The sequence below is a fragment of the Dysidea avara genome, chromosome 1 (assembly GCF_963678975.1).
Source record: "Dysidea avara chromosome 1, odDysAvar1.4, whole genome shotgun sequence".
Lineage (NCBI taxonomy): Eukaryota > Metazoa > Porifera > Demospongiae > Dictyoceratida > Dysideidae > Dysidea > Dysidea avara.
This window is the reverse complement of record NC_089272.1, coordinates 19,508,660-19,536,548: the sequence shown is the minus strand read 5'-3', so window position 1 is coordinate 19,536,548 and position 27,889 is coordinate 19,508,660. Positions and strand designations below refer to the sequence as shown.

The 27,889-nt window shown below is 37.5% G+C and overlaps 3 protein-coding genes and 1 pseudogene across 5 annotated transcripts; 1 reads left to right on the top strand and 3 right to left on the bottom strand.

Moving 5' to 3' along the window:
- Positions 1-79: 79 nt before the first annotated feature.
- LOC136266045 (cell division cycle 5-related protein-like) lies at positions 80-13,335 on the bottom strand (annotated as a pseudogene).
- Positions 5,709-10,024, bottom strand: LOC136258433 (inter-alpha-trypsin inhibitor heavy chain H5-like). Its single transcript, XM_066051751.1, has 6 exons — positions 9,867-10,024; positions 9,413-9,568; positions 8,905-9,045; positions 8,723-8,851; positions 7,879-8,394; positions 5,709-7,828 (listed from the first exon to the last, which is right to left on the bottom strand). The coding sequence occupies exons 1-6, from the start codon at positions 9,904-9,906 to the stop codon at positions 7,599-7,601; spliced, it is 1,212 nt and encodes a 403-aa protein (XP_065907823.1). The 5' UTR covers positions 9,907-10,024; the 3' UTR covers positions 5,709-7,598.
- On the bottom strand, positions 13,307-25,112 carry LOC136258413 (hormone-sensitive lipase-like). Of its 3 annotated transcripts, none has more exons than XM_066051730.1 (7): positions 24,500-25,111; positions 22,762-23,007; positions 21,234-21,434; positions 20,487-20,585; positions 19,746-20,390; positions 15,353-15,457; positions 13,307-13,895 (listed from the first exon to the last, which is right to left on the bottom strand). In XM_066051730.1, exons 1-7 carry the CDS (start codon positions 25,061-25,063, stop codon positions 13,452-13,454), a joined length of 2,304 nt encoding a protein of 767 aa, XP_065907802.1. In that variant the 5' UTR covers positions 25,064-25,111; the 3' UTR covers positions 13,307-13,451. The 3 variants fall into 3 exon arrangements, with proteins under 3 accessions (XP_065907802.1, XP_065907809.1, XP_065907814.1); XM_066051737.1 differs by having other exon boundaries at positions 21,243-21,434; XM_066051742.1 differs by lacking the exon at positions 15,353-15,457 and having other exon boundaries at positions 24,500-25,112.
- On the top strand, positions 25,101-26,142 carry LOC136258445 (alpha-protein kinase vwkA-like). Its single transcript, XM_066051759.1, has one exon. It carries the CDS (start codon positions 25,220-25,222, stop codon positions 26,015-26,017), a length of 798 nt encoding a protein of 265 aa, XP_065907831.1. The 5' UTR covers positions 25,101-25,219; the 3' UTR covers positions 26,018-26,142.
- Positions 26,143-27,889: the final 1,747 nt, after the last annotated feature.

Genomic DNA, 27,889 nt, shown 5'->3' with positions numbered 1-27,889 from the left:
GTAATTACCAAGTCTCCTCCACTTGTTTCTTGCTATAGCCTTCCATTTAGCCTGAGTGTTGGCCAGAAAAACCCCTGCCTCAGTTATATAACATCTCCTTCTCATCCTCACCCATATCATTGGGGTCAGGTACAAGATCTGGCTGGTTTGGTTTCATGAATTTCTCTAGAATAAAGTTTCTTTGGAATGTCAGAGTCTCCTTTCTTCTGCTGTGCTTTATCTAGCAAAAATTCATAGTGCTCTAACCACTGGGCTGGAGTTCTTCCCCAATGGCACACCACATACATGGTATCAACTTCTCTTCCTCCTCTCTGCTTTGTTCAGTCTTTTTAATACTACCATCTAATTTTTGACTGTTTTGCTGACTTGTGCCGCAATTCTGGACAACTGGTTCAAGCCATACTTCATGACTGCAACCTTCAAAATCTCACCCTCTATGTTGGTCCTTTAATCATAATAATGAGGCATTCTTAAAAAGTTGTTGTTGCAGCGGATCTGGATATATACTAGCTACATGTACAAATGCTTTCCTCTCAGTGGTAATTACAGATACATCAACCGAACATCAATACTGTACCCTAATAGGGCAGTCACCAAGGGCGAATTTAGAGGGGGTGCTTGGGGCGCTGAAGCACCCCACCTCCAAAATTTTACATTGAACAAGCTAGGAAGCTTTTAGAAGCTGTAGTACAGGTGCAGCTACATTTTATACACATGTATGGGCAATGAAAAGATAGAAAGAGCATGGGGGATAGCTAATCTTATCCAGGATTACTAAAGGGGTTCAAAATCATACTTTTGGAGTAAGTCTTACCTTAGAAGTTGCTAAATCCGAAATACTCTAATAGAACAGTCAACTACTCTAATAGAACATCCAACATTAAAACTATAATTTTCAAGCAGTTACCAGAGTGTAGTAAGCTGAAATTAAACCTATTCTTCTAGACCTGTGCACTGCTACCCTCACCACTGTACCAAACATCCTGCCATATACCAATCACTTCAGGTAAAAGATTTATACCTTTATTGTACTAAACTTGTATAAACATCATTAATTGAAAATCTATTCTAAAAATAACCTTTTCTGTTAAATAGTTTAAGTTTTTTAGGCTCTGCTACAAACTTGATTCTTGGATTGAAATGCTTCTCTTGCAAGTAAAACAGTAGTCTTATATAATAGTGAGTTTCTTAGCTTTTATAAAGTTCTAAAAGGCCGCAACATCTGAGAACTGTTTGTTTTGTTTCCCTTGCTTGATCAAATCCCATGCTACATTTGTATAAATCTAGCAGCTTTGGAGTTTGCACTATCAAATCGCTTGAAGCTCAACTTTAAGCTTAAATAATACTGCAGCATTTATGTTGTCATGATCATTGTGTGCTAAAAAGGGCTTAGTTGGGGCCAAAAACTAGTTGTATTTGTAGACTATAGTTGTAAAACAATTATAATGATGGATGAATCCATCATTTTAAAAGTTAGATTGAAATAGCAACCTGCAGCTGCACTTCAGAACAGTGGCTATACATATGAAGTAGATCCAATCCTGTGTTTAAATATTCTTCTTGACCTTACATTCAATTAGCTATGTCTATACACTCTTTATTCTCTTTGACAAGCCACTGTTAGTGCTGAAACGAATAGCAACTTTTACTATTCGAATAGTTGTTAACAAAATGACCGAATATTCGATTATTCTTTAAGCTTATACTTCTATTGAATAAATACTGAAACCTTTTGTGAGAGAGCAAGGTAAAGCCTAAGAGCTATTTCTATCTTTTCTAAATAGAATTTTACAGCATAGATACATCACTTCATTCATAATCTTAAGTTTCAAGGCTGGCTTTTCCATCTGAATACAGTGTACAAAGTGCTAACGATTATTCGAATAGTGTGTTAATGAATTGAATAGTGTCATGCCGACCGAATAGTCAAATAACCGAATAATCATTTCAGCACAAGCCACAATTATACATTTTCAAATCCAATAACAAGAAACAGTGTATAGTTCTGTTTTTATCTAAAATTACTTCCAACTGAACTCATTCAAATTAAAATTGCTTCCACCTGAACTCATTTATCTTGTACCCACATTTGGTTAAAAATAGCTTCTAGATTCAATCTTGTGATAACCATTTTCCAAAGATTTCCAGGGGGTCTGGGAGTATATATGCCACCAGATCTACAGCCCCTCTAGCTGGAAAATTATATACAGCTTAGTGCACATGCACTCCATACATTGGTGAGTCAGTCTACTTGCCCTCTCCACTTCCACTTACCCTCTCTACTATTTGGACAGCTAGTGTAGTTTGAGCCATGAGACTGTAAATTATGCTATACTTCAAAACACTAAATTTGATCATGTGCAGCTGCCGATACCCATTATGTTTCCACTACTAGTTCTTTAAGATAATATTGAATTTTAGCTACATGGCTGCACCTTTAGTTATATTGACAATCTGTAGGGGAGTAATGGTATCACATAAACAAAGTGACATCATTTTTCTCTCAAAATTACTACCAAATTCAATCTCAGTAGGCCAAATTTGCAAAATTTTCCTGTGGGGGCATACCCCCAGACCCCCCTAGATAGAGCATGCTCTGCATGCTGAGTGTGCTTCTCACACTACTTGTATCAACTATATATCTTGCTACATAATAAATGTCCATGTTAGCACCCCCTTCTGAAATCCTAGATCCACCCCTGGTCACTGCATATAATGGATAAACTAGTAGAGTGGCATAGTGAAATGTTGTGCACTTTCTGCAGAAAGTATGAAACTTTGCACATAGTACCTACCTACCATGAAGTGTATTTTGAGATATGTCCTCACAGTCCATTTTATGCTCAAAATAGTGACCTTTGCCTATATATCACCCATACAACACTCAGTTTGTTCAAACTAGGTGCCAAATTGACAATCTTTATCCAAGAAACAAGTTGATACTTGTTGCAAGTTCATAGCATATTCCATTTCAAAGTTATGGTAATTGTTACTAGCAGCGAATTCATATAAATTCAACCGCCTGCACAATTACACTCTTTAGTTTATCTACATTCTTTGTTTGCCATTCAGTTTTAGCTAACCATGAGCATGACAGTTTACATACGTACGTATGCAACCAAAAAGTGGAGAGATATCCAGAGGTGGGGCATGGGGGTTATGTGCAATACTCCTGTGAGATAAATCAACAAAGTTGTTTTGTTGTCAGATTAAACTCAAAAACTTGTGGTTGTTTATGGTTATAATTTGCTTCAGTATATATAATTTGATGCATAAAACTCTAAGGCTATACATGCTACTATATTCACGTTTGCAGAAAAGCCTTAAAGCCTTATACATAACTAACATACCGTACTGATAGCTATTTTTTGTGAACTGACTGTGACTATAAGGAGATCATGGTCCTGAACTACCGACATTTTGTATCCCCTTAATATACATTTGCCTTTAGAGAGACACACACCCAAGATGTGAGGGAGTCTGAGGGCATAACCAACTAGATAATTTGTGTTTCACAATAATTATTTGGTTCATATATAGCAAAATGTGTTCCATGTTTGCAAATATAGCTAAAAAGCTAACAACTTCAAAAAATTTATTTCTAAAGCTTTACAGCAATAAAAATTTAGCATACAGGTTATAGAAACAGTACTATCAGTGAGACCTTCATCCAGGAAATGACTTAAGGGGTGTCGTGAGTCACAATGAGAGTAAGGGGAGACGATGGTATAAAGATCTTGTGCTCATAGCTAGTTTACACACATGGGGGACCCAGGATATTTTAGACTCCCTCAGGTGCATTCACAGGTACCTGAGAATGACCTACAGTACCTGAGAATGACAAGAAGTAATCTCATGCTTGTAGCTATTCTCAGGTACAGTTCTGGGCTATTGTACCTGGCAAAATACACGTGTCATGTATTTCATCCAATATTACAGTTGTTGTTGACATATTCACTAAGATTTTGATTTATAATTTAAGGAGTTTGTATGTCAAAGGGGTAAAAAAACACCCCCCTTCCCCTCAAATGACCTATTACAGAACCCCCCATTGTAGTTAAAACTGTTGATAGAGCAATTATATACGTATAATTATGAGCTTTTGTTTAACTACCACAAGAGAGGAGGGTACATACCCAATGCCCCACCCCTGGATATCTCTCCACCTTTTGGTTGTATATGTAACCTGCAGTGCTCATGTTAGTTAAGATATATATATATATAAATTGAGTAGCAAACAAAGATTGTAGATGAAAGAGTGTAATTGTGTGAGCGGTTGAATTTATATGAATTTGCTGCTGGCAAAAATTACCATAACTTTGAAATGGAATATGCTATGAACTTGCAACAAGTATCAACTTGTTTCTTGGATAAAGATCTTCAATTTGGCATCTAGTTTGAACAAATTGAGTGTTGTATGGGTGATATATAGACAAAGATCCCTATATTTGAGCTTAAAATGGACTGTAGCGGACACCAAAAGTCAAATCTGTGATGGCTCCACATCTAAAAATACACTTCATGGTAAGTAGGTACTATATGTGCAAAGTTTCATACTTTCTGCACAAAGCGCACAATTTACTGGCCATGCTGCTCTACTAAACATTATTGGAACCTGTCTTGGAGACATTTCTACACACTAACCCATCTGTATAAAGCAACCACCTACATATTAAGGCCAAGAAGTTGACTGGCATAGACAGGTTCCACTACATGGTGCTGAAAATTGAAATTTTATTGTGTAGATATTTTCCATACACATACCCTGTCGTGTGCTCCCTCCTTTGCATATTACTGACTTGAGCAAAAAAATGTTCTCAAGCATTTTGTAATATAAATACACTGCCTAGCAAAAATCGGCCTTTGCTTACAAAACAAAACTCACTGTACAACATAATATTGGTTATGCTCTTACCAGCCTATACTTGATAGTGCGATCGGTCTATTAGATTACAAGGATTGTTAAAATGCTCCATTGTTCATTTAAAACAACCATTCAAATTAAAAAGAGAACTGCATCCATTATGTATGAAAACATGTAACCACAACTTGGGTCCTCTCTTCTTTGCAATTTTCATCAATGATCTGCCATCATTATTAAGGAATAAAGTTCTTTTATTTGCAGATGACACAAAAATATATTCCAGCATTAGTCGTGCTAACCCAATATCCTCCCTGCAAGATGATATTAATGCTTGCATTGAATGGTCAGTAATGTGGCAGTTGCCTTTCAACATTTCTAAATGTAAAATACTACATATAGGTCAGTTTAATCCAAGATATTGTTATAAGATGGATGGGATGGATATTGTTAAGGTAAATGAGGAAAAGGATTTGGGGGTGTTGATTGATTGCAATCTCAAGTTTCATAGTCAGTGTTCGGCAGTGGTTAATAAGGTTAATAGACTTCTTGGCCTTATTAAACAGACCTTTTCGGATATTTCTGTAGATTCATTTACATGTTTATACAAATCAATAGTACGTCCTATTTTAGAATATGGTAACTTGGTTCGGGGACCTCACTATAAAACAGACATCAAAAAATTAGAAAAAATCCAACGGAAAGCAACTAGAATGATCAAATCTATAAGAAATCTCGACTACGAGGAACGATTGAAAGTACTTAACTTGCCATCATTACATTATAGACGTTATAGAGGTGACATGATCGCTGTCTACAATATGCTACATGATAAGTATGATATAGACCATTCTGATTTTTTTACTTTTTCACCCATTACCCATACCAGAGGTCATACATTTAAGCTATTTAAATATTTTTCAAGAACAGATGCCAGGAAATATTTTTTTACAAGAAGAGTTGTTGAACCATGGAATAATTTACCCCAAGAAGTAGCATGTGCAGCATCAGTTGATGATTTTAAGAAATTGATTGACCAATATTCATCTAACACTATGTATAAATGTATGTAATTAGTCTACTTGTACTTTTTTTACCTGTTGATCAGGTGTAACAGGCTGTTTAGCCTTATAAATTACCTGTAATAAATAATAATAATAATAAAAAACAGTTTGAAAAATATCACACAATCTAAAAATACCCGAGTAATCTCAAACTAGCACAGCATATGCCTTGCATGTTTATACTACAGTTGAATTGAATGTTTTAACAGTAGCAGATATAGTATTAGGATCATTAGTAGTTTTGGTAGAGACATCAGCAGATTTGTTGGTAGACACATCAGTAGGTTTGTTGGTAGAGACATCAATAGGTTCGTTGGTAGAGACACCAGTAGGATCGATGGTAGAGACATCAGCATGTTCACTGGTACCCTTACAAGATGATGGTATTTCTAGTCCATGTTTAATTCTTGACAATACTGTGTGAATGGTATCCTTTGTGTCAGGGTGTCTGACCAAACACAGAAAGCCATGGGGTAGGTGTGGTACTACATCCAGTGTAACCAGTTTACCCAGTTTAATCAGTCGCTTGGCAAATTCAAAACCATCGTCCATCAGAGGATCAAGTCCAGCAACCTGTGAAGGGAAGAATATTAAACAGAAATGTACATATCTGACAGGTATCAACTGTGTGTTCTATTAGAGTAATTTGTAAGGTTTTATGGATAAAAGTTTTTATTTTAGCATTTCTTTAGGGTTGTGTTTGGTTTTTCTGTGCCATGAAGCAAACATGAGCTATGTGTGTTTGCTTATGTTGCAGTAAAATGTAACTTTATTGCCGTGAACTGGAGAATTGAGTAAAGTACAGCTTTTGACTTATATCTATCCATGCTTCAAGCAAGAATGCTGTTCAAGTGTAGAAATAGCAGTGTACACAATAAGACAAAGCCCCATCTCCATAGCCTGTTGTACTCATGACTTAAAATCAGTTAAATGAGTGCCTATATGATTTATTTACTGTATATGCATAGCCACTGTAGAAATTAATTGCTTTGCTCTTCCTGTGTCTATTGCTATAACTCCAAGAGTATTCATCAGATAAGGCTGAAACTTTAACAGCTCATTAGTGTGTCCCTCTAAACAACAAAGAAGTCATAAAATGGAGAAAAATGCAAAGTATAGTCAGTTTGTGTTCACCTGAGCCCCACCAAAACAATGATACGTATCAAAAAGGTAAACACATGTTCACTCATGATGGTTTTGGACTGGAACAGGCATGTTTTTATGTTGCAAATACTGTATGTTTGATTACCTGAGTGTGCTAAATGTATAGGATATTTTTGAAGACTCATAACTCACTTTTCTTGCCTGTATCAAACTTTTTTTGATAACAGTTGTGGAATTTAAAGGGCATATAGCACTATTGAGTGTTTGTACAACTGGCTAAGAGTTATTAACGGTTCAAATAAAATGTAAACTGGCTATATATAACTAGTCAAGTTTTTGCTCAGTGAGTCACATTTTAATGTCAACACATGTGCATACATAATTATTTAAATTACTTTTCCATGATTACACATTTGTATATATCTAACAACTGTGAGTTATTTCAGTGTACATTATGTGTGAGAATTAATACATATGAAAATATAATACTGTGTGTACTGGGTATAGATACAGAGAAAGAAACCCAGAAGTGAAGTACTATGAGGACAATCACACCAAAATATCGGTGTTTAAAATTTGCTAAACTGGAAGTGTGGGGAGAAGATACTCTCCACAATGTAATCAGTATACTGCCCCTCAATGATCCCTTCTGCTTGATAGCCATGAGATGGTTTAGCATGTAGACACATCTTGTTAGTACGCAAGAAATCCCAGGCTGCCTTTTCTTCAATTTCCATATGTCTTCCATTTAGCATCAACCAACCACCCTCATTATGTGCTTCTTTACTGAGAAACTGGCCTGTAACAAGATAATTTCAATTTCAGAATGGAGTTGAGTATGGAACTTACCCATTATTCCATGACAATCGTTACTGATGCCACTATTGTCCATCACAACAAGGTCGAGATGTTCATTGACAAAGTTGATCTTAAAAGATAATTGTGGTCTTTTGACTGATATGATCATATTAGGGTGTTCTCCCTTCTTCAGTTTCTCTCCCAGTTGTATATTGGCAGTAGTGTTATCCACCAGTACATGTACAGGACGATCAGTGAGTACTGTTCTACTGCCATCAATAAAGATACTTCTATCACTGGCTGAGATGGTAATCTTTGTGATATCCTTAGGTCGACACTCCTCCTTGCAGTCATTTGTTCGGACCATAATGCCAATGTCACCCAAGAAGGTTGCATACTCCTTAAAGTCCTCTCTATTCTCAGGGGCAATGAAATAGGCATTAATATTGATGGCAGGATCAGAGATAAGGTTGAATACAAAGTCAGCTAATCCTTGCATACTGTAACACAATAACTGTCCATCAGCTAATGGTACAGCAAAATGAGGATCTTGTCCACAATATATTCCTGTGTATATACAACATGATAATCTGCATAGTCTCATCATGTACAGTAGATTTTTATCTATAGTTGTTTACTCAAATATGTGCACTACAATAAAAAGTGTATTTGTGCATATGTGATATGCTCTAAATGTGTTGTACATAACTTGCATTCCTGTGGTGTATGTGATGTGTAGGAGATGATAGTTCACACAATAAATAGCAAATGTGAACCTATCATCTCCTACACATCATATACCCCACCTAAATACATTTTATGCATATCACATTTAGAGCTCATCACATATGCACAAATATACATTTTATTGTAATGGTACTAGTTATGCACATACCTCTTGTACAGTCAAAGCATTGACCATTGACTCCAAATGATGATCCACCCATGGTAGAGCAACACTTTCTTTCACTCACCAGATCAGTATTTGTAGACGATCCACTACAGTCAATAGTGGAGTAGCAATCTGCAGTAGAAGAGTAGTACTATCAATGTATGCATGGGTATTGGTTTACATACGTCCAAGGCATGACAAACAAGTTCCATCAGCTGCACTATATGATAGTCCATTAAGGTCATGACAGCAGTGAGTGAAGTTAGTGGGAGATGTGCTGGTATTAGCTCCAGTACATTGACAAGATTCAGTGTAGCACATTGCCTCTAAAAGTACACACATGCTACACATAGAAATTCATATCATTTATACAATTATCAGCTTGACCGAAACATGTTAATTAGTGTATGTTGAGTGTACATAATTGCTTGAAGATGTGTAGTTACACTCTGCCCCAAATTAAAAGGCTGTCTTTAATATTTATTTTCTGGTGATCATCACTTTTCATCATACAGTAGTCACTAGCTATTCATGCATGCCCATGTTAATTAACTCACTAACTTCATTTATAGCTACACGCAGGCCCGGCCTACACCAAGTAGCTACGTGAAAGCCACCCTGTTTAAATGTGCAAAGGAACAAACAATCTTTTGATACAAACCAGAATTGATAAACAAAAGCACTTAATTATACCTGAGTATGTTACACAATTAACAACACCATCACTACAAAACATTCCATCCTCATCATCATCGCAGTAATCACTTGATAGCCATTCATCACTGGAAGTCATGTAGTCTGTTGCAGCACAATCAGTTGTAGTGAAATAATATTCTTGTACAGCATTCACTGTGTGGAGAAAGGATAATTGATGCTCAACTAGACCAGCCAGCTTGTACATCAGGAAATTACTTGGGAATAAGATCATTAAGATGAAATAAGTTGTGTTGATACACAATAGCTAACTAGCTACAGACTATATACATTAATATTAGCACATGCTATGAACAATTAAGTCACTCTACTCTTAATACTTTAGCTATTAAGTTAGTAGCTATACATAGCTATAGTTATACACAGGACATACCACATAGTTAGCTGCATAGCTGTCAGACATCTTCTATTAGCTATATACACAGTGACTAACCTCTTGCTGCACCCATGAGCAGTACTAATGTGACCCACATAGTGATGGTAGGAGTATCAGGTTGACTGGAGTGTACCACAACAAGTCAGTTATAAATAGCACTCAACTCATCATTAATTGTGACATCAACTGTCAATGCATAATTATGTGATAGTTTCTAAAAAGTCATTTCCCAAATGAATTCCATAGTTACCATTAATGTGCACCCTCTTCCTGTACTTTGCATTCTTCTTTTGTACACTGACTCTTCATGATGCATATGGATTCACATGTAGTTGATTTATTGCATCCACTAACACACATGTACACATGAATGACCCATCAAGTTCAAGCTAATAATGATAACCTCATGGTAATCACCACAACCTTTCTTCCTTATGAGATTGTTCAGTGTATAATATAGAAACAGTCATACAACTACAATACATTAAACATAGGGACATAACTAAACATACATTCATACAAGACACACAACACAACTCAGAGGGCTAACATATAGCAGCAAATATGATCGTAAATCATAGACAGTAGCTGGAAGCTTAAGTCTAAAGGTAAAATATGTTTTTGGCAAAACCATTAGTTTAGTGGAGGCTAAATATACACTACTATAATGATGGAATAAATCTCTCAGAGAACCTTGTATTATAACAACGATTTTTCCCAAAAGAAATTGATGGATCCAATCATCCAGAGTAGGTGTGATTTATGGCACACAAAGATTGATACTTAACCAACAACAGAACAGAAAAGCAAGCAAACCAGCTGTGATACAGAAGGTCAAATCTTAGAGTACTGGCAGTAGTGTATCCCCAATCTTCAGTTGTGTATAGCTACGTAGTTGTTCTGGGATTTGATTTAATAGGGCCAACGCATACATTGTAAAGAGTTATGGTGCTATTGAAGCTCATAATTCCTCAAAACACGCACATTCACTCAAGCTACAACCACATGTATTTTGAAAGTACACACATTGCATGTTTTTTTTCCAAATGCCAACATACAGAGTGGTTTGTAGCTAAGTACTATATTAGTATGTAGTAACTATATTATGTTTACAATCCCACTGCCAAGAGCTAGAATGAGTTTGTCATGACGCAGCTATGTGACACTGTGTTAAGCAGTTCAGAGCTATGGATCACTGTCAAGAACAAGTGCCTTGAAGATCTATAGTTATTATTGGCTATGAATTGTGGTAAAGAAACCTCACAACATCCAAGTGGCTAAAATAAATTACATTCATCTGATAAATATTCAATGTATCTCATTGGACACACAACCCACAGTCATAATCATGAGATCATGAGATGAAGTTTTATGGAAGGGTGATTCCACAATAGCTTAGGTTGACATTCTACAATATATTACAGTAAATGATCAAATGTTGGATGACAAGAAGGCATTTGGGAAACTATGAATATAAAATGTATTGGAAATTTTACAACTAAAAGCTGCATGCATGGTAGCTACAGCATGGTACTTTGAGGAGAAATTCTTCCAGCAACAATAGTGTTATGTGGCACTTTTGACCCACACCAGTACTTTGACCCAGACAATGTGGTACTGTATAGCTACTTGAATCACATCACCACCACAATTAGCTAGGTATACTGATACATCATAAACAAAGCTGTTTAATTAATTAGTGATGAACAAAAATTGTGTGTAGATTGTGTTAAGAATTCTTCAGACAACTGTGAGCTAGTGGAAAAAATCAGGTGCAGCATCACAAGACATACATGTCAGCCAGTAGTGGTTTACTTACATGCCTAGAAAAATTTCCGGTATAGCTATAGACCACATAATTTGTGTAAGGAATACACTCCCATAATGTACATGCATGACTCTCAGAAGTGAATCAACTTTTCCACAGAGTTTTGCTATGCAGCTATTAACAGTGGTGTATGATCTAGTTCACATCACTTCATACATGCAATAACAGTACATATCACGTAACTCAAGGTCCAAATTTCTGTGAAGTGCACATGAAACAGAAGTTTCTGTTACAGGACTCAAGTCAATATTTTGCAGAACATTATGTATTGACATTCTCCAACATTTCCATTTTTTTAAAAATTTTATAGCTACTACTGAAAGTTAATATGTTGTCAGCCATTGTTGTATTACAAATTAATGTGCTGCATCTTAATTAAGGGTCTTTAAATTTGTTGAACACGGGTAAGCATTACAGTGGCAGATCCTGAGAGGGACATATCCCCATAAAGATTGAAATCCTGTATATCTGTATGCTATTATGTCCTTGTACATATAAGCAGGTGTTGTTTGCATATTTCACTTTTTTAATTGGTACTGCCAATATCCATCTATTTTTGATCCTCTTCTATCAATTGCTGTTTTCAGTCGCAGTTCGCAGTGATTTGAGGAGTAACTAGGTAGTTAGGTAGCATCTCCTTCTCATCCTCACCCATATCATTGGGGTCAGGTACAAGGTCTGGCTGGTTTGGTTTCATCAATTTCTCTAAAATGAAGTATCCATTCTTCTGCTGTGCTTTATCTAGCAAAAATTCATAGTGCTCTAACCACTGGGCTGGAGTTCTTCCCCAATGGCACACCATGCACATACATGGCATCAACTTCTCTTCCTCCTTTCAGTCTTTTAATACTACCATCTATTTTTTTACTGTTTTGACATTGTCAAAAGCACAAAACAGCACAAAACAGTTGTGTGCTGCAATTCTGGACAACTGCATGGTTCCAGCCATACTTCATGACTGCAACCTTCAAAGTCTCACCCTCTATGTTGGTCCAAATCCCTCCTTTAATAATAATAATAAGGCATTCTCAAAAAGTTGTTGCTGCAGTGGATCTAGATATATGTTGGCTAAATGTACAAATGCTTTCCTCTCAGTGTTAGATACGTCAACTGAACATCAATACTGTACTATACCCTAATAGGACAGTCACTGCATATAATGGATAAACATTGGAACCTGTCTTGGAGATATTTCTACACACTAACCCAACTGTATAAAGCAACCACCTGCATATTAAGGACAAGAAGGTGACGTGGCCATGGCATAAACAGGTTCCACTGCATGGTGCTGAAAATTGAAGTTTTATTGTGTAGATATATACTAATTGCTGTGGAAATCACCAAAAAATTATACATACAATGCCTAATACTTGTGCCCAGCAGAACCCGTTCCATATACATACCCTTACCACTGTCGTGTGCTCCCTCCCTTTAGATCCCACTGCATATTACTGACTTAAGCATAAAAAGAGAAAAAATGTTCTCAAGCATTTTGTATTATAAATACACTGCCTAGCAAAGTTGGCCTTTGTTTATAAAACAAAACTCACTGTACAACATAATATTGGTTATGCTCTTACCAGCCTATACTTGATAGCACAATCGTTTTATTAGAACAGAATCATTACAAGGATTGTTAAAATGCTCCATCGTTCATTTAAAACAACCATTCAAATTAAAAAGAGAACTGACATCCATTACGTATGAAAACATGTAACCACAACAGTTTGGAAAATATCACACACAATCTAAAAATATTTTAACTTCTGAGTAATCTTTAACTCATACTAGCACAGAAAATATGCCTTGCATCTTTATATTACAGTTGATTTGAATGTTTTAACGGTAGCAGATTTAGTATTAGGATCATTAGTAGCTTTGGTAGAGACATCAGCAGATTTGTTGGTAGAGACATCAGTAGGTTCGTTGGTAGAGACATCAGCAGATTTGTTGGTAGAGACATCAGTAGGTTCGTTGGTAGAGACATCAGCAGATTTGTTGGTAGAGACATCAGTAGGTTCGTTGGTAGAGTCATCAGCATGTTCACTGGTACCATTACAAGATGATGGTATTTCTAGTCCATGTTTAATTCTTGACAATACTGTGTGAATAGTATCCTTTGTGTCAGGGTGTCTGACCAAACACAGAAAGCCATGGGGTAGGTGTGGTACTACATCCAGTGTAACCGGTTTACCCAGTTTAATCAGTCGCTTGGCAAATTCAATACCATCGTCCATCAGAGGATCAAGTCCAGCAACCTGTGAAGGGAAGATTATTAAACAGAAATGTACATATCTGACAGGTATCAACTGTGTGTTCTATTAGAGTAATTTGTAAGGTTTTATGGATAAAAGTTTATATTTTAGCATTTCAGGCTGACTTTTAAATAAGTAAGGCGTTTACAGATATTGTAGATCAGAGTAACACCCGGAGTTTAATGAAATTAAAAACGAGTAATAAATGTAATGGAGAACTGCGTTATTATGAAAATTAGTTGTGAAGACCTACAGTTTACAACATGGTCCACAGATGATACACATGTATCTATACAGACTTGTGTGGACTACTCAGGTAATTACTTGTATCACTTTTATTTAATGCTGCTAAGTTTGAAGAAAGAGCAACAGCAAGGAAGACTAAGACACCAATAAGAGAGACCAGGTATTTATTTTCCATGTACCATGAAACCACCTAACTTCAAAGCCAAATTCCAGGGTACATATCTTATAAACCCTGGCTGGCCATGGTACATTTAAGTTAAACCATGGCTGGCTATGGTACATTTAAAATAAACCATGGCTGGCCATGATACATTTAAATGTACCATGGCCTTGATATATCTGATGAGGTAACGTTGTTTGTTTTTATAAGAATCCTGGCAGTATTCGATTGTGGGAGTTTATTATTACTCACGTGATGAAAACCATGAACCCGATTTTGCATTCTACAGCACTCATAAGAAGGCGATTCGACACCCTTACCACTCTATGAGTTGACAGACAGAAGTTTAAGGTGAGAACTAGTGTCATGGTTAATTTACAATCGCGTGTCCGCGTGTTTGATTACGTACCACGCCCACTTTTCGTATATCACGAGGTAACCACTCTACAGCGAAGCTTACCCCTCTGGATGTTTAGAAAACATCGTAAACAGTGGTTAAACGATGTAGCAGCTTTGAAACACTTGTTAAATCGCAAAATTGAGTATTTCCGTGATATTCATAGGATTTTCCCGTTTATGTTAACAAACGTAACTGCAACGTTACTTGCTGCTGACTATAATCGAATTTTACAAGACTCTCTATATAATAAATCCAGCGGGTTGCCTCGTATTGGCTTGGGTGATTAGTCGCCCACCACAGTAGGCTATTAGCCTACATGGTACATATCAGTTGTATCACGTGCCCTCGTGATTTGCCTGATATGTACACCCAAGCTCGAGGGCCGTTGCACCCACGCTCTCGGGCCTAACGGCCCTCGAGCTTGGGTGTACATATCAGGCAAATCACTCAGGTACATGATACAACTATTACTTATGGTCTGGATGTGAACCCCCCAATCAAGATTATTTGGTGCATACATAAGCCACAACGTGTACAAAAATGTAGTCATAACACTGACCATACACACGTACACAGTACATCCTTACTATTACACATAATATATGTACAGTATATTGTATCTTTGAAGGTGTACTAGACAAGTATGTTACTTACCACAACACTGACTGGAGGTAGTTCACGTAGGATATCATCAGGTGCTAACAATGGAGACACCAACATGTCACAAGAGGTTGGGTGATCATCAAAAGTGTTCATTACCTACCAACATGGACCACAATCAATGTACACAGTATATGCTTCAAGTGTTAAGCATGGATCAAAGGCTGGTAACCAGACAATTAGCATGCCATTAATACATTCAATTAGATATAACAGAATGGACCCAATGTGGACATGTTTGGTTTGTGGTTTACATACTGTTGGTTGGTTGCTAGGTGAACATACATTGTTTACTAAATATGTTGACCATACATGGTACTAATATAACTACAAAACAACCAGATAAAAGCCCACAGCAAAAGACTAGTAAAGAGGTCACGTTTGGGCCAGGAATAATAGGCCTGTACAGAGAGGTGGCTGCCTAACTCAACATCCTCCATAATACAAAGGTTCCAGGAACTTATATACCAAAGTGTAGTTACACATGCATGCAATTAGCAGTACACCACTTACACAACACACATGAACAAAGCAGGAAGGATGACCAACAAAAGCCAGATAGAGCTGACTAGGCTGATTTGCTACAAAGTCAGTGAAGCAAAAGCAGTAAACTTGCCCTTTAACCTTTGGACCATAATAGCAGTGAGCTAGTAGCATAACTCATCTATTATCAACCATCACCTATTATTGACCAGTAGACTACACCAATATATTATTGACCAGTAATATCCAAATAATTACATTATTTTACGAACACAAGTTAAAAGACTGTTGAACCTCCCTTCGGACTATCCAGCACTCTTATGATGTCATAAAGACAAGAAATCAAACATGGAAAGGCACAAAACATAGTGGCGTTGAACTGGCACAACAAGCTGATGAATTGCCTGGTAATACTGAAAGGTGATGAGCTTCGTAATCATACATGGTTTTGTTGAAAGAGACGGGGTGAATGAAGCAGAAGGACTACATGGTGTTCCATCTACAGTACTAGATACATAATTCTGGATGGCTGAAACACGGACAAAAATAGTATGGCCCTCATTCACGATAAAACTAGCCTGGATATAAATCTCGACATGGAATAAAATTGGCAAGATTGGGACTGAGAAAACAAGTAGTTTAGAGAAGTATAACAATCTACGACAATTAAGAAAAATCAAAAAAGGGATAATGATCTTGTGAGAAGTTGATGAGCGCATTTTGTCTGAATGTCTAGCTAGCTAGCTATCGGCTAAATTTCTGTACAAGGTCCAAATAATGTTATCTACTTGTGTTGCTGTCATACATCATAAATATTTTATATGTTTTAGAGGTAATTTTAGAAGATGAAAAAGAACAGAAGAGTACCACTAAGCAAAGGGAAAGAAGGAGAGGTGATGAGAGAAAGAAGGCAAAGTAAAAGGGAGAGAAGTAAAGAGAAAAGAAAGGGAATAAGCTAAAGACAGTGGGGCCTGAGCCATATTTGATTCAGAAATGGTGAAGATGAAGTTGTTGATAGTGATTATATTTGCTAAGCAGGCAGATATCCAGTGATGACATGATCCAGACTGTAACTAATAAGGTGTCTCGTCTATCACACTGGAAAGTTGATTAGAGAATGTGTGGTCTGCATGCACTAATGAGAATTAGTGTGGACAACTAGCTAGTGTTTACAAGCTGATTATGGCCTACATGTACACGTATGAAGTATTATGTGAACTTACGTAAAAATTATCTAACTAAATGTGTGTATATCTCTGGAACAGAATGTTCAATTTGATCCATTTCTTTAGGTGTAGACCCTTGTCATGTTAGTGGTTAAGTTGTTAGCATAGTTGTATTACTTGTGCAAAATCATAGCAAATTATGGTCCATTTCTTGGAATTGGTCGATAATTGGTAATTGAAATTTACAGGCAAGTCAATAATAGGCAGAGATGGTCAATAATTGATAGACGCATGCTGTTTGCTATAATCACCACTATTCTCGTATACTTTTGATTATGGGGAAGATTTTTGTAGTGTGTGTTGGGAGATAATAGATACAGCCCCATCAAAAATTTTGCTGCTCTGTGATGCCCAAGTTATGGCACGTTAAAGCTTAGGTGATCGATAATCAGTGACTTACATTAACTGCACAATCATTAGGCTGCAGATCACGTGGTGACTGAATCGAATAGGGAACTTTAATTGCATGGTGAAAAGCCATGAAGTAGCTGTAATAGAAAACAACTATGAGTGATAAACCATTTTGTCGTGTGATAAAGAAGCATGAACTAGTACAGCTAGTTTACTCACCATCATGGCTTTCTATGGCTGCTTTGTGAGTGGCCTTTTGTATAGCAAAGTTTTCATTGGGACTGCAAAAGCTGGATGTTATACATGTACCACTTAATGCAAACTATGTTATACATGTTATTGAGGTGACCACTTAATGCAAACTATAACTTTACAAACTGATTGGGATCAGTTGACTGTCTTAGCATGGCTGTTATGCTGAGGTGACCAGCTAACTCAGGTGACTTTGAAGTGACTGATATAACAAGTCTACTACAAAATGTCAATGCTACTGTATGGTCATTGGTAGCTATATATGGTACTGCTCAAATGCAATGTCGTCTCACAAGAGTGCGAATGATTAAAAAACTTGCCAATGAAAGGGCATGGCACCCATTTCACTTGTGAGCATCCATCCCAAATGAAACGGGATGAATACTTGCAAGCAAAATGGGTACCACGCCCTTTACTTAGCAAGTTCTGTAATCATTTGCACCCTTGCAAGACGACGTAGCATTTGAGCAGTACCGTATAAACAGGTACTAAATCAATAGCATTACTGCATGTAAAACAATGATGGGAAATGCTGTTATGATGATAGTACTATCAAACAGTACGATAGTACTGTTTAAGTAGGGATCCGGGTGGATTTGGCGCGCCTCTCAAATTTCGATCCCTCAAAAATTATCCTAGAAATATCTCACACAGCAAATAAACCTTTTACTAAAGAGTCTTCAAGTTTCTAACTTTATTTCTAGCGTTATATATCAGGAAACAACTAGAAAAGTGCTGGAATTTTATTTCTAAAAAATCGCTAAAACAGAAATTTTCGTCTGCCTGCCAGCCTGCCTGCCTGCCCGACCACATTCGCAAGGCTACAGGCCAAACGAAGCAGCGAAGGATCACCATTCTTTGCCACAATATTTAACTCGCTGCTGGGATGTGCCTTTTCGGGTTCCGACGAGTGTCTGCCTTCTGCGCTTTGCCTTTCCTTTTATCTTCAATTACGGATCGTCTTCTTCTTTTCCAGTCACAGAGGCGTTAATAATTCGTATCGACACTTTCCTTAGAGCAGCCGTATTCGGACGCCACAAAACTAATAACGGATTCCGTACTGTAAGGACAAGTAGATGCCTGTATAGCAACACTTGCAAAGCGATTTAACAGCCTAGTGAAGTAAGAACACACTGCCACGCCCTTATCAATCAGAGCGCACGCTCGTACTTAACAATCAGTGGACCATGCCCATTATTAATGGTCCAGCTGTAACTAATTGTAGAAAACAGCAGATAGAAACCCTGCATGCCTTTCAATTTAGTAATTGAGCAGCTTGCATAAAGCAAGCAGCAAGATCGAGATACTCTAATAGAGCAGTCAGTGCCAAAGATCAATAATAGCTATATACCTATACCAAAAAAAGTAAACAAACTAGTGAATTTAAAAATTGTTAATTTAGAAATGGAAGTAGGGATCAAGCGATAAAAACTACTGAAACAAGTGATTTGAATGATGGCAACTATTACAACATAGCTTTGTGGGGAAATCCCTACTTTGGCATTGAACATATATGGTGACGTGGTGAGATGCCAATGTAAGGATTTCCCCACAAAGCTATGTTGTAATAGTTGCCATCATTCAAATCACTTGTTTCACTAGTTTTTATCGCTTGATCCCTACTTCCATTTCTAAATTAACAATTTTTAAATTCACTAGTATAATATGTTCACGTTGAGTTGAATCCTGAAAAACAGCAAAAAATTAAAAAATGGATTTTTTCTCAACAGAGTTAACATTTCAGCCAACCAGATGATTATTGGTAACAGCAGAGGTATCAACAACAGACATGTACGGTTTGGCTCCATTACAAGTTTGGGAAAGGACTGTAATGCATACTATATTTATATGGCTTCCCCAAAGGAAATGTATTGTGAAAATTTTGATTGGCTGTAAATATTATGTCAAACATGTGAACAAAAAGGATTTGAAATATTTTTAGTGGGTCAAGCAGTACTATAAATGAGCCAAATTTCAAGATCGTGTGTACTTGCATCCATGAGTTATTAAATGTTTTTAAGGATTCAGCTCAACGTGAACATACTATAGACAGGACATTAATATAGTCATCTCACCTGTGAAATCAATCCCTCAACCTTGTCGCAATGATGTTCTCCACTACTAGTAATACCACTGGTAACATTGCTGGCACCAGCAGAAGTATCTGTAGTAGATGGTGGGCTCAAAGATGGATCAAAGTCACTGTGGAACTTTGGTCGGCCACTACCACCTGATATGGTATGTCTCCTCTTGGTATACTCACTGAATGGCACTTTACCCCTAGCAAGCTTTATGTCATTCCTAACAGTTTTCCTCTTTTCAAAATCTTTCTTGCTCGGGACATTGTCAGTGTAAGCATTTAGACAACTGATCAACACTCCAATGGGCAGTACAGGGTCCATCACACTTAGTAATCTTGACGGAGAGATTTCAGTCTTTACCAATGTGGTAGGATAGATGGGTACAAGCAGGTCAGGTAGTCGAATACCTAACTCCATTAGTTTCAGTGTCATCGTGAGGAGCATGTTTCCACCAGCAGAGTCTCCAGTGACCACAATACGTTCCCCAGTTGTACCAAGTTGCTCAAAGTGATGTAGTGCCCAAGTGTAGGCGAAAACACAGTCATCTATACCTCGAGGGAAGGGTGCTTCAGGAGCCAGAGAATAATCAATTGAAAGGATTGGAATATCCAAATCTCTTGCCCAGGAACGGAGATAGAACTACAATAAGGAAAATGTTTTCAGTAATTGTTAGCTCACAATATACTACAACTTAGATAATCAATATTCCTCTACAGCACTGTACACACAACGTACCTCGTGAGACAATGATGACTGTGCTACAAATCCACCTCCATGTAGGTGGATCAACAGCCCTCTAGCAGCTGGTTTGATCAACTTCTTTGACACATGTTTCTGTACATAAATAACTGATGAATGAACACAACACGGATACATTGCATGGTAAGAATAAATTCTGTATACACTTCATTACATCACAACATAAACACACATATACATAAGCATACAGTACAAACTTGTGTATATTATACATGTGATAGGTGCTAATATCTGTGCAGGTAAATAATCCATTTCTTTCTTATTATGCACATATCATGGCTACATGGTATCACATGACTATATTAATAGTGACTAGTATACAAATGTACAGCATGTCTATTACACACAAGCAAAGCCGCAGAAAAAGTCACGCCTATCTAGTAAAACATTAGGCCACCTCAGTGTAAAGAGTCACTGCAGACAAATCCTCAAAAGGGAGGAATAGGACTATTACAGCTGGTGAAGGTGTGTACACTTCTGGGAAAGGAGGGACCTTTTTACTATTTATGTGAGGCATGGACAGTAGTTGCTCAATTTATTCCACATTCCCATTAATACAACCAGGTAGAGCAATGTAAGTAAAATTTCTTGCTTAAAATACAACAGTGGCTACAGGGCATCACCGAGCATAGAACTTTGTTTATCAGCTACACACCCTTACCACTTGGCTGAGCTGCCTCACACACACAAACACACATGTGCGTGTGTCTACAATATAATCACCTCACTAACTTTATGGCCTATTCTCGCGGTGTGGGAGAGGTACAGACAGTGTATAGAGTGTACTCCATGATGGCCACTAGAGGGAGGCTTCAATGTGAAGGTCGATGAACAATGTGTAGGAGCTTCAACATTAATATCATCAGCTGGTATCACTATTTCATCCCTTATTGCTGTTGCTGGTGAAACTATATTGACAAGACTCTGAAATAAAAATGACATGCCAATAACAACATGTGGTACCACACTAGTAACTATTGTACATGACTGCATAACACAACTGCTGAAGGTTAAACATTGTTAAGTTGTTAACCCACTTGTCTATGGGACACAGGTTGAGTAAACCACTACACAATACAGTTAACATGATCACTATGCATACATAGTGGCATTCATTATAAGGTACAAGTTCTGTAAACAACCAACAGCTGGTGACATATGTAGTAGCCAGAGACTATTCTAGATCATATGTACTAGCAGTCATATGTACAGTGTACTAGCAGGATAGGAGTGGCAGTTGAGGAGCAGCAGTATCACTGGTTTGTGTGCAGTGCAGGAAAAAAATCCCTCCCTCCCCCTAAAAGGTCCCTTCCATTTTTCCTTTCTACTAACTCTTAGTACCAAACCATGATTGGTTACCATGACATGTTGTGCTGCAGCATGAATCAGGTACACCCAAAGGACCTTACTAGTTATGTGAGACATGGACAGTTGCTCAATTTATACCAGATTCCCATTACCAGGTAGACTACAGCAACGCAAGTAAAATTTCTTGTTTAGAAGCATTTGTTGGTTTTTTTAACTATGAATTGCAATTATTTCACTGTATTTTAGGATACAGTATAGCAGGTTTTTATAGCGAGGAATTCATTTTAGTGTTTGGGATCATTCACTAACATTTAATTTGCAAGAACATTGGCACCGTGATAATAACATCATCACGTGATTTAGTCTAAGGTCACAGCTTAATCACTAAGCACTCTGGAAAGATACGTTTTTGCCCAGCTAAAGCCAGGGATAAAGTTGAACCGAAAACTGAAGTGGTTATGTGCTCAAGATAAACACTCTAGAAAGACGATTGAAAGTACTTGAAGTACATTTATGCTGCATGAAAAATACAGCACTTGGGATAGTCTTGAGACTCTTTTACTGAGTTGACATATTACCTTATTATGCTATGGTGTCTGGGATTTTAGGTATATAGAAGTAATGCATGAAAACCTATGTGTTATTTATGTCTAACAGTGTGTGTGTGTGTGTGTGTGTGTGTGTGTGTGTGTGTGTGTGTGTGTGTGTGTGTGTGTGTGTGTGTGTGTGTGTGTGTGTGTGTGTGTGTGTGTGTGTGTGTGTGTGTGTGTGTGTGTGTGTGTGTGTGTGTGTGTGTGTGTTAAGAAAAATAATATAGTACTCAGAAAAAATTACATAACTAAATTACCAGACTCCACAATAAGAAATGCCACCTCAATAAATGTCATACAATTTTTTTAAACTGCAGCCATTACTAAACACACACACTACACAATTTTGTTACTCTTATTGTATGATGCTCGTTGATGGACCAGAATGCCTTGGTGAACTGCACATCACAGTCCTGTGTAAGATCAGCAAACTTCATCCCCCTCCTGTTAGGGAACATCAAATAGTCAGTACCATTAAGGGCACTGGACACCATCTTCAATATCACTCCAGTCTTGGGGGGTAGCTCATACCAACTATCATAAGATGCCATCCCTACTGCTAGTGCCTGTAGTACTGGCCTCAGGTATGATGAGGTGTACTAGAAGGAACATGGAACTGTGTGTAAATATTTGTATTATTTATTGTATGTAAACAATAAAATCATTTAATCAAGTCATAACCTTTTAAACTCCAACAATGGGAAATAGACAATAACTACAGCATATGAGACACACAATACCTATATACTGCATTACTCACTGTACACTAGATTACTGTAACCAATTACTAGTAAGGTATTCAGGAAAAGAAATAACTAAAAAAACAACATGCATTTCAGTGATTGTGTGAACTTGTGTCACACCATGATGAAAAACTGTACAGAGAACTTTTTAAATTACTATAAAATATTTCACACGTGTTAGTGTAAGGAAGCACATATGAAAGCTCAGGGTACGGAGAACATCAGTGCTCAAAATACATGTAGTGTCAAAATATTCCGCTGTCAAAATGTCTGGACAAAGTCACTAATGACCTGTCATTAATTGTAGTTGTCCAGTCACATCCAAAATGTACTTCAACATGCAAAGCATGCTAATTCTAGGAGGGTCTGGGGGCATGGCCCCTTCCCCCGCCCTTCAGGAAAATTTTAAAAATTACGTCTGAGATCACATCTGAAAGTATTTGAAAGGGAAAGTTTAATCTGGACAATTTGTATCTTACAAATAATAATTATCACAATACAATTACTGAATATATTATTACACTGATAGTTACTGTAAGTGATATGGTCATAAACAGTCATAGCTAATTCAAACTCACAAATAACTCCCATCATTAATAGTGGAGATTTTCTTTAGCGATTGTTTAAGCAATATCCATTTTTCTTTTAATTTTCAACCTGGCAGCCTCGCTAAGGTTGGCTTGAGCTATTACCCTTACAACTGGTGCATATTCCATCAAGTTACTGGCTGCCTCCTTGGCCTCCAATGCCATTGCTCGCTTGTGCATATCGGTTGCTGTGTGATTCTTGATGATCAAAGCGCGAATATATTGGTCGTGCCTTCACTAAAGGCCGGCCTATAGTGTCGCATTGAGCAGAGCTTATCATTAAACTTACAACAAACTTCACATTTTTTGCATGGTCACGTGCTCCGGATCGCCAGATACTGTTTTAAACCTGAGTTCAAATCGTAATCATCGTATCTTCTGAAGACTTTTATCATTTCAGACATCAACTTCACCACCGTTTCCTTTTTCTACTACACAGTTCTGCAACCATTGCTAGCAGTATCCACACTGGCTCTCTTGTGTCTGGACAACTTGTCTGGATAAATAGGAACTTATCCAGACATTCCGTGTATTGTCTGGATAGTGTACAGTTGTCGAACGTTATTTCGAGCACTGGCACATGTTGCAACAAACCCTGCAAGCTCAGATTATGTGCATCACCACTTCTTTGGACACACTTGAAAGGAAATTATGGCTCAAAGTCCACTACACAGACTTCTCTCAGTTTGTGGCACACATCAAGCACATACATGTAGGCATAAATCACACTACAATTCACATATCAGCATCACAACCCTCACCTGAAATCCTAGGCAACGACCATAGAAACAGTCCCGTTCAACATCATCAGATATTGCCAGCCTTTTCAACACCGTGGCAATTTCACCATCACTGAAGACTGTCCCTTCACTGACCCGCTCTTTGGCTAACTTTTCTGCATACTCCAACATCAGCTTTACTCCATTCAATACTCGCACATTGGCTCGCAAGTTATCCAGGTATTCAGTAGCCACAAAAAACCATCCTCCATGCCTCCTGTCCCACTGTCTCGCTTCATACAGGAGATTTCTCAGGGCACTGTGGTATACGTAGAGCAAACTGCGAAAGCCGTTTCCCTTCACACGTTCTCCATCGGGGTAGACAAAGTCAAAGACCTCCGCTACGCTGGACAGGTACTTTTCGTGGGGCTGTGCTTGTTCTAGAATTTTCTTGCCGCGTTTAAACACTGTCAAGAATTTAGGGCCAACATCGCCGTGTCTATCACTGTAGTACTGTATCCCTCTATCAAGAAGTGCCTCCAACGTCTGGTAAGTAGTGGCGAAGTCAAAATTGTACACTTCAGCGGTCGAGCCTACAGTGGCCATGTTCACAGCATTAGATCACGTGTACAGTGCCTAACTAATAAGAAGGTACAGGGGAATACCTTCGTTGATTTCAGAGAACGATTTTTGATGAGCTGGCTGTTTTTGTGACCCAAACCTACTGACCAGTCGTTGTTGCTCTGGTCGTAGTGAAACGAAATGAACGACTTAGAGGCAGTTTTTGAGGAAAACTCATTTGCTGAGGGCCGTTTTCGCCGAGCATACTTGGGCACCTGGACTAACCCAATAGTGAAGAGGGGCCAACGCTGCGTTGTGAAGGAGTTAAAGGAAGAGTACACTTGGGAAGCTAGCGATTGGAAGACAGCTGAGTTGGTACAACAAGAAGCACAGACACTAGCTGACGGGTTTAATGCCTACTCAGGGTGTAAGTACCCTATCAAATTTGCGCGGGTAGATGTGATGAGGGTCGTAACGAAAAAAAATCAGAATACAACTCCGGCACTAGGGGAGTATGTTGTAGCTGAGGATTACATCGAAGGAACTTTCAAAAAATGGTGCAACAATTATGGCTACATATCTGATGAAGCCCAGGATTTTGCGATGTCCCTGCCAGCATTCATGCATTGGAGTTGGTACCACACTGATGGACAGATGATGGCGGCTGATCTTCAAGGAGTGAAAAAACCAGATGGATACTGGCTTACTGATCCTGTTATATTATCAGATGTTGACGGAGAGTATGGATGTACTGATATGGGAGTTGAAGGAATGGCCATGTTCTTTATGAAACACAAATGCAATCAGTTTTGCAAACTGCTACCTTCACCAACTTTTGATGATTTTGCTGGGGTAATTCTACCGCAGACACTACAAAAATGCAAGTTGGCTATACCATCAATGATGGGTTGCACAGCCTTCCGCTCAGAGTTGAAGTTCACCAAGCCTATAAAGAATGTTGTGTTACGCACATTCCGGAACATTGCAACCAGAATTTGATCAAAACTAATGAATTAGTGATAGGATATATTGCGGAGTAACAATTTTGAACTACGGATTATATTATGGAGTTGCTATGTAATATGGATTTATTTATAACCAAGAACTATCCCATTACACAATTATACTGATGGGTAAAATAATAGTTTTAGCAACATCATTTTGTGCAAATTCATCTTTTAAATTTATAACACTATGTTGCAGTGCTAATTGAAGATTTAATAATTTATGCATAATATTTTTATAACTCATGCAGCCTCAAAGTTTCTTATATTTAATAAGTTGGGATTGAGAGCAACTTTTAATAAAACCATTGCCTGCCTATATTTGGACTTATCTCATTACTATAATCATACAAAGCTCTATATGTATGTATATGTTTTTGCTTCACACTGTAACATCTTTTCTAAATTTGTATATCTATTGGTATATATTTTGAATACCATGATATCTGTGTATAATACCACCTGACAACAATTTCTATAACGTTTTTACACCATTATTAGTGCTGGTAAGTAATTCCTTGTGATTAGCATGTTTAAGGAGTATGCACATGTGTTGCAGCCTGCAATCTTCTTGAAAATTGTTCCAACAATCCATAACAATTGTTATTAGGCAGCAAAATTAAAACCTTACCTAGTTACATGGTTGCTTAGCAACAATTGCTAGGGTGTCAAAATCGTTTTAACATTGGTAGTTTGCCTAGCAATGGTTGATAGGCAATGATGTTATTGCTAAGTAACAGGTATTGGTTACTATGGTAGCAGGTCGGACATGTATAACTCGTAAAACAATGAAACACTATTAGCCAATCAGATGCGTATATCAAATGTACAAGTAATTGCTGATTCTATTGGCTAGTTTGCTGTAGTATATCAAAAATATACCACAAGCTGCTATTGGAGTTTTTATGCAGAACGCAGTATTAATGTTGTATTAGCACATAATATATGTTATACTGCAGATATCTTTGCCTTGCACTATAGCACCCTTAGTAATTCCTTGTGATTAGTATACTCAGGGAGTGTGCACATGTGTTGCAGCCTACAATCTTCTTGAAAATTGGTCCAACAATCTATAGCAACTGTTGCTAGGCAACAAAATTTAAACCTGTCCCAGTTACATGCTTTTTGGTGGTGCTTAGCTAGTTTAGCAACCATTGCTATGGTGCCAAAATTAATTTTAGAGTTAGTAGTGGTTGGTTGCTAGGTAAGAGGTATTGGTTACTATGGTAGCAGTAGTTATCAAGCCAGACATGCACTGGTAAAACAACTAAACACTACCAAAAAAAATTTAGCCAATCAGATGCATATATCAAATATACAAGTGATTACACTAATTCTATTGGCTAGTTTGCTGTAGTATATCAAAAATATACCACAAGCTGCTATTGGAGTTTTTGTACAGGATCGGACACGATATTGATGTTGTTACAAGCAAGGATTTACATCTGAGTGTTGGGGAAATTACTTTTTAAAAGTAACTAGTTACATATTACATATTACTTGCAACTGAACTATTTAGTTACAGTTACACATTACCATAAAATAAAGTAACTATAATATTACATATTATTACTTGCGTCCACAGCCTTAAACTGTCATGTGTGAAACTACCACCTTAAATTATCACGTGACATGACTGCATTGTTGGACAATGTGCAAATCTTGGTTATAAGAAGCTGGTGAATAAGCTTCATTCAGTAGGCTTCGTTATTCGTTGTAGCTAGGCGTTACTCAGTGGATAACTAACGAGATAAGTTACTTCGTTACTTGTAGTAATAACATTACGTAATATTAGACTCATTACGTAACGCGTTACATTTATAAGTAAAGTAACTTGAGTTATATTACCTGTTTTTATAGCGTATTT

Bases quoted from the DNA above. Each gene is read 5' to 3' on its own strand.
- LOC136258433 (XM_066051751.1), bottom strand. From the start codon at position 9,906: ATGTGGGTCACATTAGTACTGCTCATGGGTGCAGCAAGAG. The intron at 9,046-9,412 runs GTATAATTAAGT...GTGTACTTTTAG, and splicing joins TAATTGTGTAACATACTCAG to AGGCAATGTGCTACACTGAA. The intron at 7,829-7,878 runs GTAAGTTCCATA...ATCTTGTTACAG, and splicing joins CGATTGTCATGGAATAATGG to GCCAGTTTCTCAGTAAAGAA.
- LOC136258413 (XM_066051730.1), bottom strand. From the start codon at position 25,063: ATGGCCACTGTAGGCTCGACCGCTGAAGTGTACAATTTTGACTTCGCC. The intron at 20,586-21,233 runs GTGATTATATTG...ATTTATGTACAG, and splicing joins TAGGCCATAAAGTTAGTGAG to AAACATGTGTCAAAGAAGTT. The intron at 15,458-19,745 runs GTGAGATGACTA...CCATGTTGGTAG, and splicing joins TTGAGGGATTGATTTCACAG to GTAATGAACACTTTTGATGA.
- LOC136258445 (XM_066051759.1), top strand. From the start codon at position 25,220: ATGAACGACTTAGAGGCAGTTTTTGAGGAAAACTCATTTGCTGAGGGC.